Source organism: Corylus avellana, chromosome ca9 (assembly GCF_901000735.1).
Source record: "Corylus avellana chromosome ca9, CavTom2PMs-1.0".
In the NCBI taxonomy this organism is placed as follows: Eukaryota; Viridiplantae; Streptophyta; class Magnoliopsida; order Fagales; family Betulaceae; genus Corylus; species Corylus avellana.
Window position 1 is genome coordinate 8578250 of NC_081549.1, and position 16952 is coordinate 8595201.

Here is a 16952-nt window from a genome sequence, read left to right on the forward strand (position 1 = left end):
GCTCTTAGAAATAGAGCAAAAAACTCTGAAACAAATCATAGCCGAAGCTAAAGTTACAATCAACCAATCAAAAATCACATCATCTGCTAACCCATGACTATTCAACAGGTTTAACCACAAATCTGTACCAAACAGACACAAACCAATGCATTGGTAGTGCTTATTCCTTGGTTCTGAAAACAAAGAACCCTCAAGCCAAAACTCATCCTCCTTAACTCGAAAACCAGGATATCGTTCACATCTACAACTCAAGGGTCTAAACCAAAGCAAATATCTCGCAGAAACATCAAGATATAAACGGGCAGAACAAAGAGAGAGGACATATCCTTCTTACAAGCAAAAACCAGGAAAGAAAAAAAACATACATGAAAATAAAATAGGAAAGTAAAGAACAAATACAGGAAAAAACGGAAATACAACAAAAAGAAGCCAACAATACAGGGAAAAACAACATGAAAAGCACACAAAGCGAATTACAGCAACCGAAAGGAAGCCGATCGTGTGCTGGCCGAAAACCGGCACAGAAGGTGGCGTTGGAAGCTCATCGCAGGGGGACGCGTGAAAAGATCCGATAACAGATAGTGGGCTGCAAAGTGAGTGCGGAGGAGATTGGCGGCATACTTGCACTACTCTTATTAACTCTATAAACACAGACAATTGTAATTATAGAATTCAATAATATAAATGGCTTGTAATTGTGCTGCCTCACCATCGTGTTGTATAGGCTATTGTACGTATTTATATACAAATCAATTAAATGAGATAATTGTTTGGAGAAATTACCTTTTGTCCTCATGAATTACAACACTTTGGCACTTCCTCCCCATGAACTGCCAACTTTACTACTTTGCCCCCATAAACTACCATTTTGTGCCCAAAATCTCTTTCCGTCAGTCAAAGTCGTTAACTCAGACGGTCAAAGTGACAGTGCGTTGTAGTTCATGAGGAGCAAAGTGACAATGTGTTGTAGTTTATGGGGGTAAAGTGACGGGTTGACCATCTAAATTAACGGCTTTGACTGACGAAAGGGGATTTTAGACACAAAATGGTAGTTCATGAGGGCAAAGTAGTACAGTTGACAGTTCATGAGGGGAAAGTGTCAAGGTGTTATAGTTCATAGGGACAAAATGTAGTTTTCCCTAATTGTTTACAACTTGTTACAGCAGGGCCGGCTTAATAGATTTTGAGGCGACAAACTTAAATAGGGCTTTTTTTATTTAAATATTTAATTAAATTATTTTAATTTTAAATCATTCCTTTTTACTTTTGCCCTTAATTTATTATTTTTTTCAAATGACTTGCAAAATTCATTTTTATTAGGAGACATTTAATTTCAATAGATGTCATATTTTGTGTTGAGCTACATATAATTCTTTTTTTTTTCTTTTTTTTTTTTAATGTAAAATTTAATTTGCGAAAACAAAATTTACTTTATTCTAAAAATTAAGTAATGAACGAACTTAGCCAATATATTGGTTTTAAGTGAAAATGAAACTATGAATTTAGTAACTGCTTTAGGAGTGCAATTAATGTAACTCTCCAATTTTCTCTTTCATTTCCTTTAAAGTCTTAATATCTTGAAATTTAATTATTTGTATTTAAGTTTACCGTAATTGGGGCCTTAATTAAAGAGCACTTACTAACTTTTTTGTCATAAATTATTTTTTACCATAATTGAGGGATCCGGCTTACATGCTGTTATTATAATAACAACATGTATGTTATAGTTTAATCAACGATCAAGATTGAATCTTAAAGTTGACTTACTTTTACAAGCTTTTAATAGGAAAGAGAAAATGAAGAGAGATTTTGATAAATTCAATCTTGACTGTTGATTAAACTACATCTTACTTGCTGTTATTTTAATAACAACATGTTAGCCGAATCCATAATTTGAGTATCCTAATTCCATAATTGAGGCCTTAATTAAAGACAATTGAGTAACTTTTTTTTTAATTTATTATTTATCATAATTGAGGCTATAATTGTTTTCATTCTCTCTTTTTTATTTTTTTTATTTTATAAAAAGAAACTTAATTATATTATAGTTATTTGGGGCCTTAGGCAATGAGGAATGCTAGGCTTACAAACAAATTTTACAGAAAAACTTTTACAAACTAATGTGGCACAACATGATTATATATAAAATAAGTTCAAATTTTGAAAAACCTACTCATGTTGTGCCACATCAGTAATCAGTTTGTAAAAGTTTTTCTGTAAAATTTGTTTGTAAGCCTAACACTCCTCTAGACAATTGCCTAATTTGCCTAAGCATTGAGTTGGCACTGGATAAGAGAATGACTTTAATTTTAAATAATAGAGATACACTTTGAACTCCTATGCTAAAGCTCCTCTATCTTTATCTTGTGTTTGAGTAGATTGACTTGGATTTGAACTAGACTTATTTAGGCTCCTTCTAAACAATTTCCAACGGGTATGTGCTACTATAGTCACGTTTAAATAGAGTAGCTATAGTTGGTTGCCCCACTCCTACCCTTTTTAATTAGAAAAAAAAAAATTGAGTAAAAAAAGTCCTAATTGTATTTGAGAAGAATGTAAGAAATCACAATTTTATCTCACAATTATCATACAATGCCAACCAACTCTTGCATTAGTCTTTGTTTTTTTTAAAAAAAAATCAAAACTTGTTTGGGGTTGTTACCATTTGCATTGTAGAATAATTGTGGGATAAAAATACGTATAAATGATAGGGATACATTCCAACTCATTAGGGTATTAGTTTATTTGAAATTAAGATTAAGTTATTTGAAATTAGGATTAGGATTAATTATGACATTTAGATCTCATCTTATTATTGTATATCTATTTAGCTAAATTATGATCTTCTCCTACTCTAAATGGACTATTGTGGTTTTTTTTTTTTTACCCTAAGTGAAGAATTGTAGTATTTTCTACTCGAAATGAGCTCTCAAATTCCATTTTACGTCACTACCCAACTCTGGGTACTTTTTTTTTGTACATATCCACACAAGAGGGGAAAAGAGATTTGAACTAGTGACTTTCGCTTCATAAGGCGTGGTCCTCAGCCGATTGAACTACCCTTAGGTACCATTAATTAGCATTACTCTTCAAGAAATATAGAAAAATATTTATATTTTTAGGACAAAATTAATGGTGTATAATTTTTGTTCCCTTCAAAAAAAAAAAAAAAATCAAATAATAACTTAAAATTGGGTAATAAATAATAATGCACTAGCAGACTCGCCGGTCGCCTCGAACCGTCTAGATTCCAACTCAATTCCAACTCAATTCCAACTAAAACGAATCTAGACCAATCAAACGAAAGTGCACGGATTAAACAAATGAAACGAAACAAAAGAGAGAAAAAAAAACAAAAAGAAGCCACGTGATCTCTCCCTCCCTCCAAAATCCAAAACTCAAGAACACCTCTCACATTATGTATGCATGCTCTCACGACCACCCATCTGTCTGGACTCTAGATACCTTAGATGTCAGTGAATCTCCTTGAATAACAGGAGCAGCAAAATCTCAGCCTCCCATCCCACCCTCAATCCTAAAACACTTGGATTTCTGTCTACTTTCTTGGGTTTGTTTGTTATGGCTGCAGAAAAGGGTAATGGGAGAGACCCTGGACAGTTCTTCTTGGATGAGGATGGTGATGATGAAGGTATTGATGTGAACAATATTGGTGGCGGCGGTAGCGCTATTAGCAGTGATTTTGAAAATGGCGAGGGTTCGGCTTCTGATGCTTTCGCTTCTCAGCAATGGCCGCAGAGTTACAGGTGGGGATTTTTTTTCATTTTTAATAATCTTCGCTGTGTTAGTTTTATAGAAAATATATGTTAGATATTTTCTGGGATATATAATTATATATAACGAGGAAGTTCTCCGAGGCCGGGCAATTCGTGTATACACCCTTGTCTGGTATACCTGCACTTTGTCAGGTAAACCTTGGACTAATGGAAAGTGCTCACTCCACAAGGATCTGGTAATATTCCAGCGCCTCAAGGAGTTGTTTGCACACAAGGAATATATTACAAGGCTTTCCAGATTAATCTGGAAAGTGCGTCTCTTTGAAATGGAATTTTGGTTTTCTTCTTATTGGAATGTGTATTTTCATACATTTTTTGGTTTGTTTGAAAATTTTAGGCTTCATTTGGATCATAAAAAGTACAGGATTTGTTTTTTGAATGAATAAGCATCATTTGTACCAATCAACAACAGATTAAACAACACACTCTCTGATGTTAAAATATAAATTAAATAATTAATTTCATAGTTTGCTATCAGCTTATGCTAAAGGTCATTAGTTTGATTTGAAGCTTGACTCTGTTATTCACCTACCATTTCAGTTATATTTCAAGTATTGAACCCCACCAACTTAAGGAGAGTTTGAACTACATGTAAGTGGGAGTGTTATAATGTAAATTAAATGATCAAATTCATTTATTCCTATCGACTTATCGTCCAGAACACAACACCTCAATCCACCATACAACAACAAAAAATAACTAAAGAACCAAGCATCCACTCAGCCACCTACTAACTACCCGTTACAAACTCTGTATCTACCATACATCAGAAACAAACTACTCTTTCTTTACAAAACAAAACTAGAGCTTATTTACATAGTATTCGATCTTGAAATCCCCACCTACAGCATTGAGATTTATTAAGGATCGATTCTTTGAACTCTCCAGCTCCCAAGGCTCGAGTTCTATTTTCCCAATCTTTCCTTTTCAAATTCTGGTCCTCGAAATTCACCACATTACTATGCTTTTAAGTCATTTGTTGGTTTCCATAGGTGATAAACTACAGTCCCAAAAGACAATTTGCACAAACTAACAATTAAACTTCTTCCCTTTAAATCTATAATTCCCCATTTCATCACTTATTCCCAAACTAAAGGAGGGTCACCTACCATACATCTTCTTAAGACTTCTCTCCAAACTCTCTTGCTGAAACTGCACTAGAAAAAGAGATGATCCCTATCTTCAATACACCCTCTGCAGAATGTGCATAGAGTATCACCTTTATAGCCCCACTGCAATAGCCAATCTCCAGTGGATAAACTATTCTTCATAGCAAGCCATAAAATGATTGCATGTCTCAGTATAGCAAGAGGAAACCACACCAGTTGCCACCAATAAACTTCAGCTTGCTTTGATCTAATAGCATCCCATGTCTATACCTTTCTTAGAAATAACCCATATTGGCTTATCATTATCACTTCTCTCAACGAAATCTAGCTTTCCCTGAATCTTTACCAAGTCATCTGACCTTGCCGTTGGCCAAAACTATTCTCTATTCTTCATAACAGTTGCCAGTTTTGCATTAATAGAGCTCCATATTATATATTGCTCAGAATCCATATATGTCAAAAAGAACTCCATCCAGATGCCATCTATCCATCCAAAGATGAATAGATTTTCCATCCCCTACATTGAGCTTTGTAAACCCCATTGCAATTTCTTGAAGTTTAAGCAACTTTCTCCAACTCCATGAGCAATTCTAAGGGATCTTAATTTGCCAAAAACTCTCCCCCTTCAATGAATTCTCTCTAATCCAAGCAATCCACAAGGGTCCAGCTTTGGAGACTGAACCAAACAGTCTGACTAGTTTTCTGTTTCTGCTGTTTGGTGTTTGTAATATTAATGCACAATTAATTTGGGGATTGCTAGTGATAGTCGTGACTGAATGCCATTAAACTCCAAATTTTCGTATCAGGTATTCGTCACTCTCCAACAAGTATGCCTTTATTGGGTAATACAGGATTTCAATTGAGTTAACATTGTCTAATTAGTCTTCTTGAGTTGTGATGTGAGTCAGTAATCTTATTCAACTTGTAAAATATTTGTCATCTTATCCTTAGTTTGTTACTTTAGGCATCATAGTGCTGAACTGAATTTACAAATCCAAGATCAATAGATATCGAATAATTTTGTATTTTTTTCCTTATTCAGATTCAATAAAAAATGAGTGGAATTTCATTTCAGACTAAATTTTTCGATCCAAAAATGTGTCCAAGTTGTATCAAAAAAGTTTTAGACTGGCAATGGTTTCTTTTCTACCACTTTAAAAGTGCATGGGTCATTTACAATGTAATATAACTAGATTGCATGGAAGCATTTTGGCTTAGGGGATGATAATTCCATTAAATCAATTTCCTTGTGCCAGCTGAGGGACTATGCCCCCTATTAAAGTTTATGGTGAACTGTTTTGGATGATGACATTTGAGAGGTCAGTGTTGAATAGCTTGATGAGCACTTTCAAAGAAAATCTAACTATTACTAGCCCTGTTTTTATATGCCGTGTTTGTTACAGCTTCTGGGAGTTGTGAAGGATTGGTTTGGTAATTCAGTCTTCTGATTATATTATAATGTTTAGTGATCTCTGTGGCAGCTAATAGTTAACCATGCTTGTTGCTTACTCTAGAATGTGTTGTATAAGACATTGATGCAATCTTGTCCTAACATTTGGTACATACATACGAAGTACAAATAGTTATCATGCTCATATGTCCTAAAGATGTTACTTGAAGTTGGAGGAAAATACTTATACTTAGAGATATTGCTAAGAATCTCTTAAAGTTTAAGGTTGGGGATGGTAGCAAAATCTTCCTTTGGTTGAACCTATGGCATCAGGATGGTGTGCTTAGAAGTAAACTTGAAGCTAAATTGTCAAGTGTTATTAGAGACTTAGATTGGTTTTGGCAGCCTGCAAGGTTGAATGCTTTGGTTGATGTTCAAAGCAAGCTGCATTTGCTAAATCTGGGGGGTAGGGTTACTCCAATTTGGCTGGCATCTAAGTCAAAGAGTTATTCTACTAGGGGTACTTGGGAAGCTATAAGAGAGAAAAAAATCTGAAGTTGATTGGTGGAGCTTGGTTTATTTTTCTTTGGCTAGCTATAAAGGACAGTCTTACCACTGGGGACAGAGTTTTGAAATGGGGAGCTCAAGGTGAGTACAAATGCCTTTTTTTTTGTAGAGGTTGCATTGAAAGCGGATCACTTGTTCTTTGGCTGTCGCTATAATAAAAGGCTTTGGAAAGCTGTTATGGAAAAATGTAATCAATCACATATTTCTCTGGTGTGGGATGATATTTTGGATAAGGGAGTAAGGGAATGGAAGGGAAAAAGTATTAGAGCTGTGAGCTGTGAGCAAACAGCAGCACCCCATGCTTTTGTGGAAGGGTAACTTCAAGGATAACAGTGAAAATAAAGCTCTTTGTGCTGGCCTAATTAGCTGTTGTTTTCGGTTGGTTTAGATGTGTTGTTCCCTGTTCTGTGAAGCTGCTGTAGTATAGCTGCTGTTTCTGCAAAGCAGAAATTGCAGGAGGTTGCTGTCCAAGAGCTGTTGCCTTTTCAGATAAGCTTGTCTGTTTTAGTTTTGGTGTTGGTTTTCTCCTTTGTGAGTTGTATTTCTGTTTAGCCACTTGATATACGCTATAAAATTTGTTCCTAGTATGTGACCAACGTGAATTAACTGGCAATTACATTGTTGGGATACTGTTTCAGTTGGTTTCTATGTTCATTCAAATCTGCAGATGAGTGTTTTGCACACACGAAGTAAGCAATCCTAAGTAACTTCTAGAATTATAGAATTTGAAATGAGTGTTTTACACCTGTGAGAAGAAGAATATTGATATTCGCTGAAATAATGTATGATAACTTAAGCATCCAAATGCAATGCAGGAAGTACTCAACCTATGTAGATTGAATGCACTCAAGTACTCAACCTTTTTCTCTCCTTGGTCTTTTTTCATTTTCTGGCAGAGAGACTACTGATTCTTATACCATCTCAGCATCACCAAGTATTGTACATCTTGGACAAGGTCTACGTGCTATATATTCAAGCTTTGACGATCGTACTAAAAGCAATTTAGACCTGGATGGAAAGTCTCCTTTACTCTCTGATTATCAGAAGGAAGACTTGGATAGTATCTCAAGAGCACAATCATCACTATCACAGAGAGCCTCATTGTATAAACAGCAGCTTACTGGGGAGCTACCCATTGGTCATGGGTGTAGCCTTACTCAGACTGTCTTCAATGGTAACCTATGTTAATCTAGGGTTCTCTTACTATTATAATTGATATACCTGAGGTTCTTTTTGATATATAATATGCTCCACCACTGATGGAGAAATTCCTGATATTTGTGAAAAGTTGTCAGTAAAAAATATTCATTGCAGAGGGAGAATGTCTAATGTGTAAGACAAAGTTTCACACTGGTTTATCTACTTATGTTTCTCATACCATGGAAAGCAAAGTTTCAACTTTGAGTAATAGCTCACCTGACTGAAAATCTTATGAATGAGGTTTTTGTCATCCGTTTATGCTCTGTAATTTGAAGTTTTATCTTTGGGCTGTCTTTGGAATAATGATGCAGGAATTAATGTACTGGCTGGAGTTGGGCTTCTTTCTACTCCTTACACTATAAAAGAAGGTGGCTGGGCAAGTTTGGTAGTGCTACTTTTTTTTGCAGTTGTATGTTATTATACTGCCTCCCTCATGAAATACTGTTTCGAGAGCAAAGCAGGTATCATAACCTTCCCGGATTTAGGAGAAGCTGCCTTTGGAAGATATGGACGTCTTTTCATATCTGTGAGTTGCTTGTAACTTCAGATGGAAGCACAATATCTTGTTTATAAGTTGCTCAAGATAGTTCTTTATAGTTATTGATGGCAAAACACTGCTAATCTATCTATTCTTCCTTTTCAGATAGGGTCCGTTTGGGTATGTGATTTCAAAACGTACGATTTGAAAACACGAATTTTAAAAATGCAGTTAAGCATTTGGTAAAATTGTAATTTGGCCTTTAAAATTTCAATTTAATCTTTAAAATTGTGTGTTTTTAAAAATGCACCTCATTGCCTATGATTTGAAAAGTAGATTTTTGTTCGTTTTTAAATCACAATATTTTAAAAAACACTCCCAAATGATGCATTTTTGGCTGATTTGATTTAAACTTAAATTTTTTGTTTACAAAATTATAATGCCAAACGCACTCTAACTGGACATTGTATTTGGTGCAAGTTAACTATCTACTTTACATGTTTTAGTTGAAATTTGATGGTTTCAATTTTATGTAATGTTTGGTTGGCTCATTTTGTATTTCAAGACATGATATTAGTCTACAATAAATTTATTCTGTCGATAGTGGTAATCTTGGGAGATGAAAAAGAATGCTACATATATGCTGTTTGTTTTACTTATATCTCGGTTGTTTGTTTTGTATCCAATATCTCTGATGTTAATGTATTTTTGGATCTTGTTGCAGATTGTTTTGTACGGTGAATTATATGTAAGTGACACACTTATTCTGATTGGTTGAACCCTATGCCCTTAGTTCTTAGTCAGGTTGATAAGATTTGTTTTCCATATGTGCAGTCCTATTGTGTCGAATTTATTATCTTGGAAGGAGATAATCTTACCAAGCTATTTCCTGGAACATCATTGGATTGGGGTGGTGTTCATCTGGACTCTATGCACTTGTTTGGAATTCTAACTGCCCTGATTGTTCTGCCAACTGTTTGGTTGAGGGATCTCCGTGTGATCTCATACCTTTCAGGTGTTATAAACTTGTTCTGTCAGGTCTCCATTGAGTTCATGAAATTATGCAAAAATCTGAATTATTGTTATCTATTTTGCAGCTGGTGGGGTGATTGCAACAATTTTGATATTTCTGTGTGTAATTTTCCTTGGTACAACAGATGGAATTGGGTTCCATCAAAGTGCTCAGACAGTAAAATGGAGTGGCATTCCATTTGTCATTGGTGTGTACGGATTTTGCTTTTCCGGGCATTCTGTGTTTCCAAATATATACCAATCCATGGCTGACAAGACGAAATTTAACAAGGCAATCGTAATATGGTGAACAAATTTGTGGTTGTAATTGGACACTTACACCTTTTGCTTGCCTTTCTATCTCTCATGGCTTAGCCTTTTCTTTTTCTGCAGTTTTCTTTTATGTGTCTTGATATATGGGGGTGTCGCAGTCATGGGATATCTCATGTTTGGTCAAAACACATTGTCCCAGATAACTTTGAATATGCCACCAGACGCTTTTGTTTCCAAAGTTGCAGTTTGGACAACCGTAAGTATGAGATTTGTTGATTCTCTTTGAAAATGGGATTTTCTGGGTTGGTGACTATTTTATGTGATTTATAAGCAAGACTTCTTACTTTCTGGCAGGTTATTAACCCGTGCACTAAATATCCTTTTTGCAAATATTATTCATTATTGTAATCAAATTAGACTACATTGCTTTGTCATTTTCTGCATTTATTTTGTTAATTTGATTCCTTGACATTGAACAAATATGCACTGTTGATGAACCCTTTGGCAAGAAGCATAGAGGAGCTGCTGCCTGTGAGAGTTTCAACTAGTGTGTGGTGTTTCGTTCTCCTAAGAACAACACTTGTCATTTCTTCGGTTTGTGCAGCCTTTCTTCTTCCAGTTTTTGGTAAAGTTTTGGAATTTGACTTGATGCAAATACTTCAAGATTTAGTTTCATCTTATATTTGTTAGACAGTAAAGGGTATCAAAATATCATCAGAAAATCAGACGCTTCTGGACAAAAAAAAAATGTCTTTTGTGTAAATTTCATATTATATGATTTTCTTTAAGTTGTTCATTTGCCTGCACAATTTGCTATATAACCTATTCAGCAGTCAACTTGCTGCATCAACTATGGAATCTAAGGGAAACTATATTCTCTGGCTTCATAAGCAATAAAAATCAAGTAGGGAAGGTTGTGTATATTTGAAGTAGTTTTTGATAAAATTGGGAGTTTTAGATTTTTGACCACATCATTCCAAAGTCAACTATGCTTCACAGTGGGATATAGGTGTGGGGGTGATGTATCATACAAGATTGCTGATGTTCCTGTGAACTATTGACGATTAATTTCTCGTACTTTCTTCTTAGAAAAACTTTCTAGTTGTAAGGAGCTAGTGAAAATAGCTGCTTCTGTTGCCTCTTTCTTATTCCTGACCAGCTTCACCATCTTCTGGTGCTGAGTGACTGAACTCGATCACTCAGTAGTCGTTCTGTTTTTGTTGCAGGTCTTGTAATGGCTTTAATTGGTTCTCTCCTCAGTATAATTGTGGTAAGCATACACTTTTGTCCAATAAATACATATTTGTATTCCACAAATTTCAATTTCTTGTAAAAGAATTCCAGACAGTGAATTAAGTATAAGATTCTACATATTTTAATGGTGATTCCTTACAGAACACTTCATTAAATAAAGAGTACTGAGGACAAAATGACAGAAAATAACATTTAAGTTTTCTATGCCAATGTAGTTTGTTTATTTGATATAATCTAAACTTGCAATACAGAATTCACTCGGTTTATGGTATTTTGTTCTTGAATAGTGATGTTTTCTGCCAACATGAAACAAAACTAACATGTTTTATGTAATGGATGTTGCTTTCATCCAGGCAATAATAATGCCTGCTTTATGTTTTCTAAAAATTGTGGGGAAGAAAGCTACAAGGACACAGGTAAGCAGAGTTTTTCCCAATATATTCATTATTATGCAAAATCATCTTGCAAGAAAATTATCCTACACATTCAGGAGGAAGAATCTGTTTGACTGATTATTACAAAAAACAAAGAGATTGGTTATTCCTGAATTGTAATTGACTGATTATTCCTTTCAAACTCCTACAAAACCAAAAGAAAGGATTTCTGTTTGACTGGATCTTGAGGCTGCATGGCTTTAAAAGACTAATAAGTAATACCAAATTTGCAGTCATAAATACCCCCCTGAATGCATTTTCAAGTCTCACTTGGTTGCTTGAATCAAAATTCATTGAGACATTTATTTAATATATTTCCCATGCAAGACCGGCTCTTAGAGTCTGTTTGGGATTGTGTTGAAAATAAAATTTGTCTATAGAAATAGCCTCATTTTCAAGCTTCCCTCATAAAGCAGTTTTGAACTCTGTTAGAGCAAAAAGTGCTTTTCAAATTTCTTTACCAAACCAACAATCTTTTTTCCTAAAAGTGCTTTTTAAGTACTAAAAACACTTTTTACGTTTCTTTTTGGAATTCCAAACATGTTTTTACAATAGGGCATGTTTAAGTAGAGTTTCTTTTTGTGTTCTTGCACTCTTCCAGAAAAGCCAGAGCCTCTATGTAACTTACTGTTTTCATGTCCTTTTTTGCATGTATATTGGATTGGTTTCCTTTGTTTACACTAATTTTCTTCCTCCACATAATCAGATTGTTTTGAGTACCACAATAGCTGTATTGGGCACCATTTGTGCAATTCTTGGAACATATTCGTCTGTGTCAGACATTGTGAAGAGTTACTGAAAGATTCATCTGGTTCAACATCTCAGTAATGCTGATGGGTACTTATCCCATGTCTCTTCTTTTTTCATCGCACCAAATATTCAAGTCAATGATAACCAGGAATTAGACCTTTTTGGATGCTGATGTGCATTATTTTATTTACATGTAGCCTTTAAGGACTTGTATTAAACACTTCTTTTTTTCTTTTTTTTTTCTGGTAAACACATCGATCAATATTTATAACATGCATGTGCTAATGGCAGTAGATTGGATACATTGGGCTTGGAATGTGTACGATTTTAAGTGCTTTATATGGATTAAGTCTAATTTTAATCATGTGTATATAAGCTTTTGGACATTATTCTCTTGCAAGCCGGTTTTTAAGGCCTGTGGGATAAAGTGGGCCGCCGTGAACGTCAAATTTAGAAACGTGCTGATATGTTACAATTCCAAGTGTTTTGCATGAATTAAATGTAATCTTAGTGAATATAAGCTTTTGACATTCTTTCTTGTAAGCTGATTTTTAAATGTGAGTTGTACCTAAAATTTATATATGAATAAAGCGGAATGAGTATATAAGCTTTTAACATTCTTTCACTCTTATTTATATTAGTTGGTGCTAATTTATATCATTTTTCGGCCAAATGAGGTTGATGTAGTTGAAGTGTACTAGAAGGCATTATTGCGCATTAGATTGCAGGCACAGAGCACAGAAATCAAACTGAATTGGCATTTGTCATTTTTAACTTTTGGATTGAAGCCATTAAAATTCACATGTAGACTAGTAGTCTTCTATCTTCAAAAGGTGTAAAGTGGGATTTACATTATTCTGTGATAAATGACACGGCATGTATCACTTTTTTTAATATGTTCGTATAAGGGATAAATAATTCGAACTAGTGACTTTTGCTTTATAAGACAAGGTTTCTAGCTGATTGACTTGCCCCTTAGAGATACGAAAAATTGTATATGAGAAAATGGGGTTGTACTAAGAATTTTTTATAAACATAAAATGATATTGATTATCATATCTTCATATTATTAAAAAGAAAAAACAGAGAAATTCAAACCAGTAAATCCTATTTTATGTCATGTTGACGAGACCTTTTTTTTTTTTTAAAAAAAAAATAGTTAACTTTTATGTCACATCAAAACACTTTTTTAATTCAAAAACAAAAAACACCACCTAAAACACATTAACAAACATAGCTAATGTACTTTTATAATTATCTAATTTTATGTGTTAAAACAAGACTTTGCAACAAAATGGGGCCGGGTGTCTTAAAAATAATTTAGTTGTTCATATTGTAAGACTAGGTTTGGTACACAGGATTAGTACATTTTAGGAATAGGAATGGGTATTACTAAGAATACAAGAAATTGAAATTGAATAATTATTCATATTCTTTGGTTTGGTAACAACATAAGCAATGACAATGACAATGGCATGTGTATTCCTTATTTCCTTTCACTTGAATACATGAATGAAAGCTTTATGGGGTGTTTTTTTTCTTTCTTTTCTTTTCTTTTCTTTTTTATTTTTTTATTCCTTATTTCCTTCCACCTGAATACATGAATGAAAGCCTTCTGGGGTGTTATTTTTTTTTTTTTTATTATTTTTTTATTATTTTTAAGGTCTGAGAAGAAGAGTGATTGGCAATGGCCTGGTCTTCTCTTTCCCAAGGTAATCAATTATGATCATGCAAAATTAATATATATTTTTAGATGATGATCAGAAAATATGCACGCAATCTGTTTGATTATAGGGTGGGTGGGAAAATTATGAGACCGTTGAGGAGCAAGCAAAACGGAACAGGATCCTCTTCAGTCTATTTTGGATTGGAAAATATTCAGTTTATGGTTAAGATTTCTTCTTAAAAATTCTAGAGTCACAAATGAAACACATGTCTCACTAGCAAAAAATAATAATAAAATATTATTTCATATTAAAAGAAAATAAATAATAAAATAATAATTAAAAAAAAAAAAGGGTGGTTGGCCACCCCATCTTGGCCATAGGGGGTGGTCGGACCACCCCATTTTAGCTGGGAGTGGCTCTCAAGCCACCCCTTAATTTGTTATAATTTTGTTTTTTAATTATTTTTAAAATATATATAATATTTTATTATTATTATTACTAATGGATAAATGTCCTATTTATGGTCTCAAAATATCTCTAGAAAGATCCTGACCATTAACTAAATATTCTCTAGTTCAGAATAGACCAGAGAGGATCATATTTCTAATAAAACGTGAAGCTTTTAATGGTATGAATAAATCAAAAATACTACTTTTGTTTCCTTTTGCGCGTGCTTCTTTCTTTATTCATAGATAATATGATCCATGCAATTTTAAAAAAAAAAAAAAATTGTAAATTTTAAAATTATGTGAATTTATGCATTTTTTGCATTGAACGGTTTTAAAAATGTTACATATTAAAAATCTTCGTGTTCTTCTTGTATCCTCCTGATTCTAAGTAGATATTATTTATAAAAACCAAGTGAAAGAAATAAGAGCAATTGTCTTTTTTTTTTTAATAAAATAATATCCACCTATCATTTCCCTATTAAAAATGTGACATGTTACTAAAGCAGCCAAAAAGAATTCTCTTTCTAAAAAGCTTCTTCTTCACTTTTGAAAAAACACTTATTGTTCATAAAATAAAAAGGACAGTTTTTTGCTCAAAACTTATATACAACATAAAACTCAAGAATCTGATGAAAATATACTCAATTATTATTAGTCACATGTCACATTTTTAATAGTTAGCATTTTTCAAGTCCTAATATATTCACATGCTATTTAAAAAAACACATGCTTATTACAAAGCAAAGGGCCACATGTGACATTTTTATAGACCAGATTAGAACAAGTTCTTTCAACTCAGTTTAAAGGAAATCTTTGCCCTTAAAAATTACTTAGAAATTTTGACATGTTTGTGTAGCAGTTCCATATTGTTTCTTCCAGTATTTTCTGGGGTAATAATTTTTTAAGAGCAAAACCCTGCAAGATGAGTTCAGTCCAGAAGGGTTATATATGCAAAGCTGCCATGTTTGCTTTGCTTGTGAGGGAGGAGCTGGAGTCTTGGCCAGAACAGAGCATTCCTCAAGCAAAGGAGCGTTGCCAGCACCTATGGATGCGAGAGGCCCTTGAGGAAGAGAACCACCTTGTTTCGCCTTGCTCCACCCCAGATGAGAAGAATTGATGAGGAATTTCTAGGGTTTTTTTTTTTTTTTTTCTTTTTTCTTGTGTGGACATGTCAAAAAAATAATGATCATAATAACATAAAGATTGGTTGGAATTAACCCGTTTAATAAGCAGCTCAATGCAAGGTCAAGACCCATGGGTGACCTGTTTTACCCATATAATAATCAATTAATGTTGTTTTCTTTTACAATAATAATAATTTCTTTTTTTAACAAAAAACTAACGGCTAGGTTGGCGAGTCAAACAAATTATTCATTATTTGAGTTAGTTTTCAAATAATGGGTCTAATAGGCCGAGTTTGGGTCAACCTATTTACTAAATGGGTTACATGGTCTAGTCTGGTCAACTCAACACAACATGTTTAACAAATGGGTCGTATCACCCCCTTATTTAAATGAGTTATGTAAGAGTTGAACAGTTTAGCTTGTATAACTAAACTAATTGTCTCATAATTGACTTTTAATGAGTTAGCAGATTAAGCGAATCGACATAAACCTGAAACGCCAACCCTAATTGATAAGTGAAAACCCTATCTCAAAATAACAACACAGCTTTACAACACATACATTCTTTTTTCTTTTCTTTTTTTTTTTTTTTTTTATTTTGACATGTCTTCCACACAAGAGGAGTGTGAGAGGAATTCAAACTAGTAACCTCTATTTCATAAAGTGTAGTTCCAGTCAATTAAGCTACCCCTTGAAAACTACATACATTCATTCTCAAATACATAGAACAAGCATTTCATAATTAATTGCAACATTATTTTACACATAAAAAATCTGATATCATTGATTACATAAGTCATGGATACAAATCAAAAGTGGTCCAACTGTGCATGGTGCTACATGTAAACCAAAAACTGAACAATCATAGTTACTCCAGGAGCCTAGTTCACCAACTACTTTGTTTGCCGGTTTCCTGCACCGGTATCCTCTGAGAAATAATATTTTATAGGTTGAAGGTAAGTTCACGACTCAATAAGTAAACAACACTGTTGGCCCTCTTTTACTTTAATAATTTTTCCCCTATCTTTTGTTTGAGTAGAAAAATAAAATAGCCAAGGTAATAATCGCAAATACATGTTGTCTAGAAGCATCATAAGTCAGTCATAAGTTGATCACCACAGTAGATTAATCGAGCAAACATAAACAGGATTCTGGTTAATTTGTTGCCATTTCACTTAAAATAAAAAATAAAAAATAAAAAATAAAAAAAACTTTGTATTAACTTCATTATTCCTTAACTTTTTTCAACTAATAAAAACTAACTTATAATTGTAGAAAAATTGTGTAAAAAAATGGGAGATCGTCATTTTTTATTAAGAATGTTGGGTGTTCTCCTGATCTTTAAGTGAATATTATTTTTAAAAACTGGGTGAGAGAAATAAGGGATCGATGGGGCCAATTTGTTTTTTACTTTTTTTGAAAGTAATATTTACTTAGGAGCAAGAAACACCA

At 33.6% G+C, this 16952-nt stretch overlaps 1 protein-coding gene and 1 pseudogene across 2 annotated transcripts; both read left to right on the forward strand.

Annotated features, from left to right (window-relative positions):
* The first annotated feature begins 3371 nt into the window (after window positions 1–3371).
* On the forward strand, window positions 3372–12631 carry LOC132162081 (amino acid transporter AVT1A). Of its 2 annotated transcripts, XM_059572329.1 has the most exons (12): window positions 3372–3764; window positions 7757–8034; window positions 8372–8586; window positions 9263–9286; window positions 9373–9553; window positions 9636–9855; window positions 9943–10078; window positions 10177–10194; window positions 10300–10447; window positions 11049–11092; window positions 11430–11492; window positions 12217–12619. In XM_059572329.1, the coding sequence occupies exons 1-12, from the start codon at window positions 3580–3582 to the stop codon at window positions 12307–12309; spliced, it is 1605 nt and encodes a 534-aa protein (XP_059428312.1). In that variant the 5' UTR covers window positions 3372–3579; the 3' UTR covers window positions 12310–12619. The 2 variants fall into 2 exon arrangements, with proteins under 2 accessions (XP_059428312.1, XP_059428313.1); XM_059572330.1 differs by lacking the exon at window positions 11430–11492 and having other exon boundaries at window positions 12217–12631.
* Window positions 12632–13265: 634 nt separating this feature from the next.
* LOC132162258 (nudix hydrolase 16, mitochondrial-like) lies at window positions 13266–15493 on the forward strand (annotated as a pseudogene).
* Window positions 15494–16952: the final 1459 nt, after the last annotated feature.

Bases quoted from the DNA above. Each gene is read 5' to 3' on its own strand.
- LOC132162081 (XM_059572329.1), top strand. From the start codon at position 3,580: ATGGCTGCAGAAAAGGGTAATGGGAGAGACCCTGGACAGTTCTTCTTG. The intron at 9,554-9,635 runs GTGTTATAAACT...TCTATTTTGCAG, and splicing joins TGTGATCTCATACCTTTCAG to CTGGTGGGGTGATTGCAACA. The intron at 10,448-11,048 runs GTAAAGTTTTGG...TTTTTGTTGCAG, and splicing joins CTTTCTTCTTCCAGTTTTTG to GTCTTGTAATGGCTTTAATT.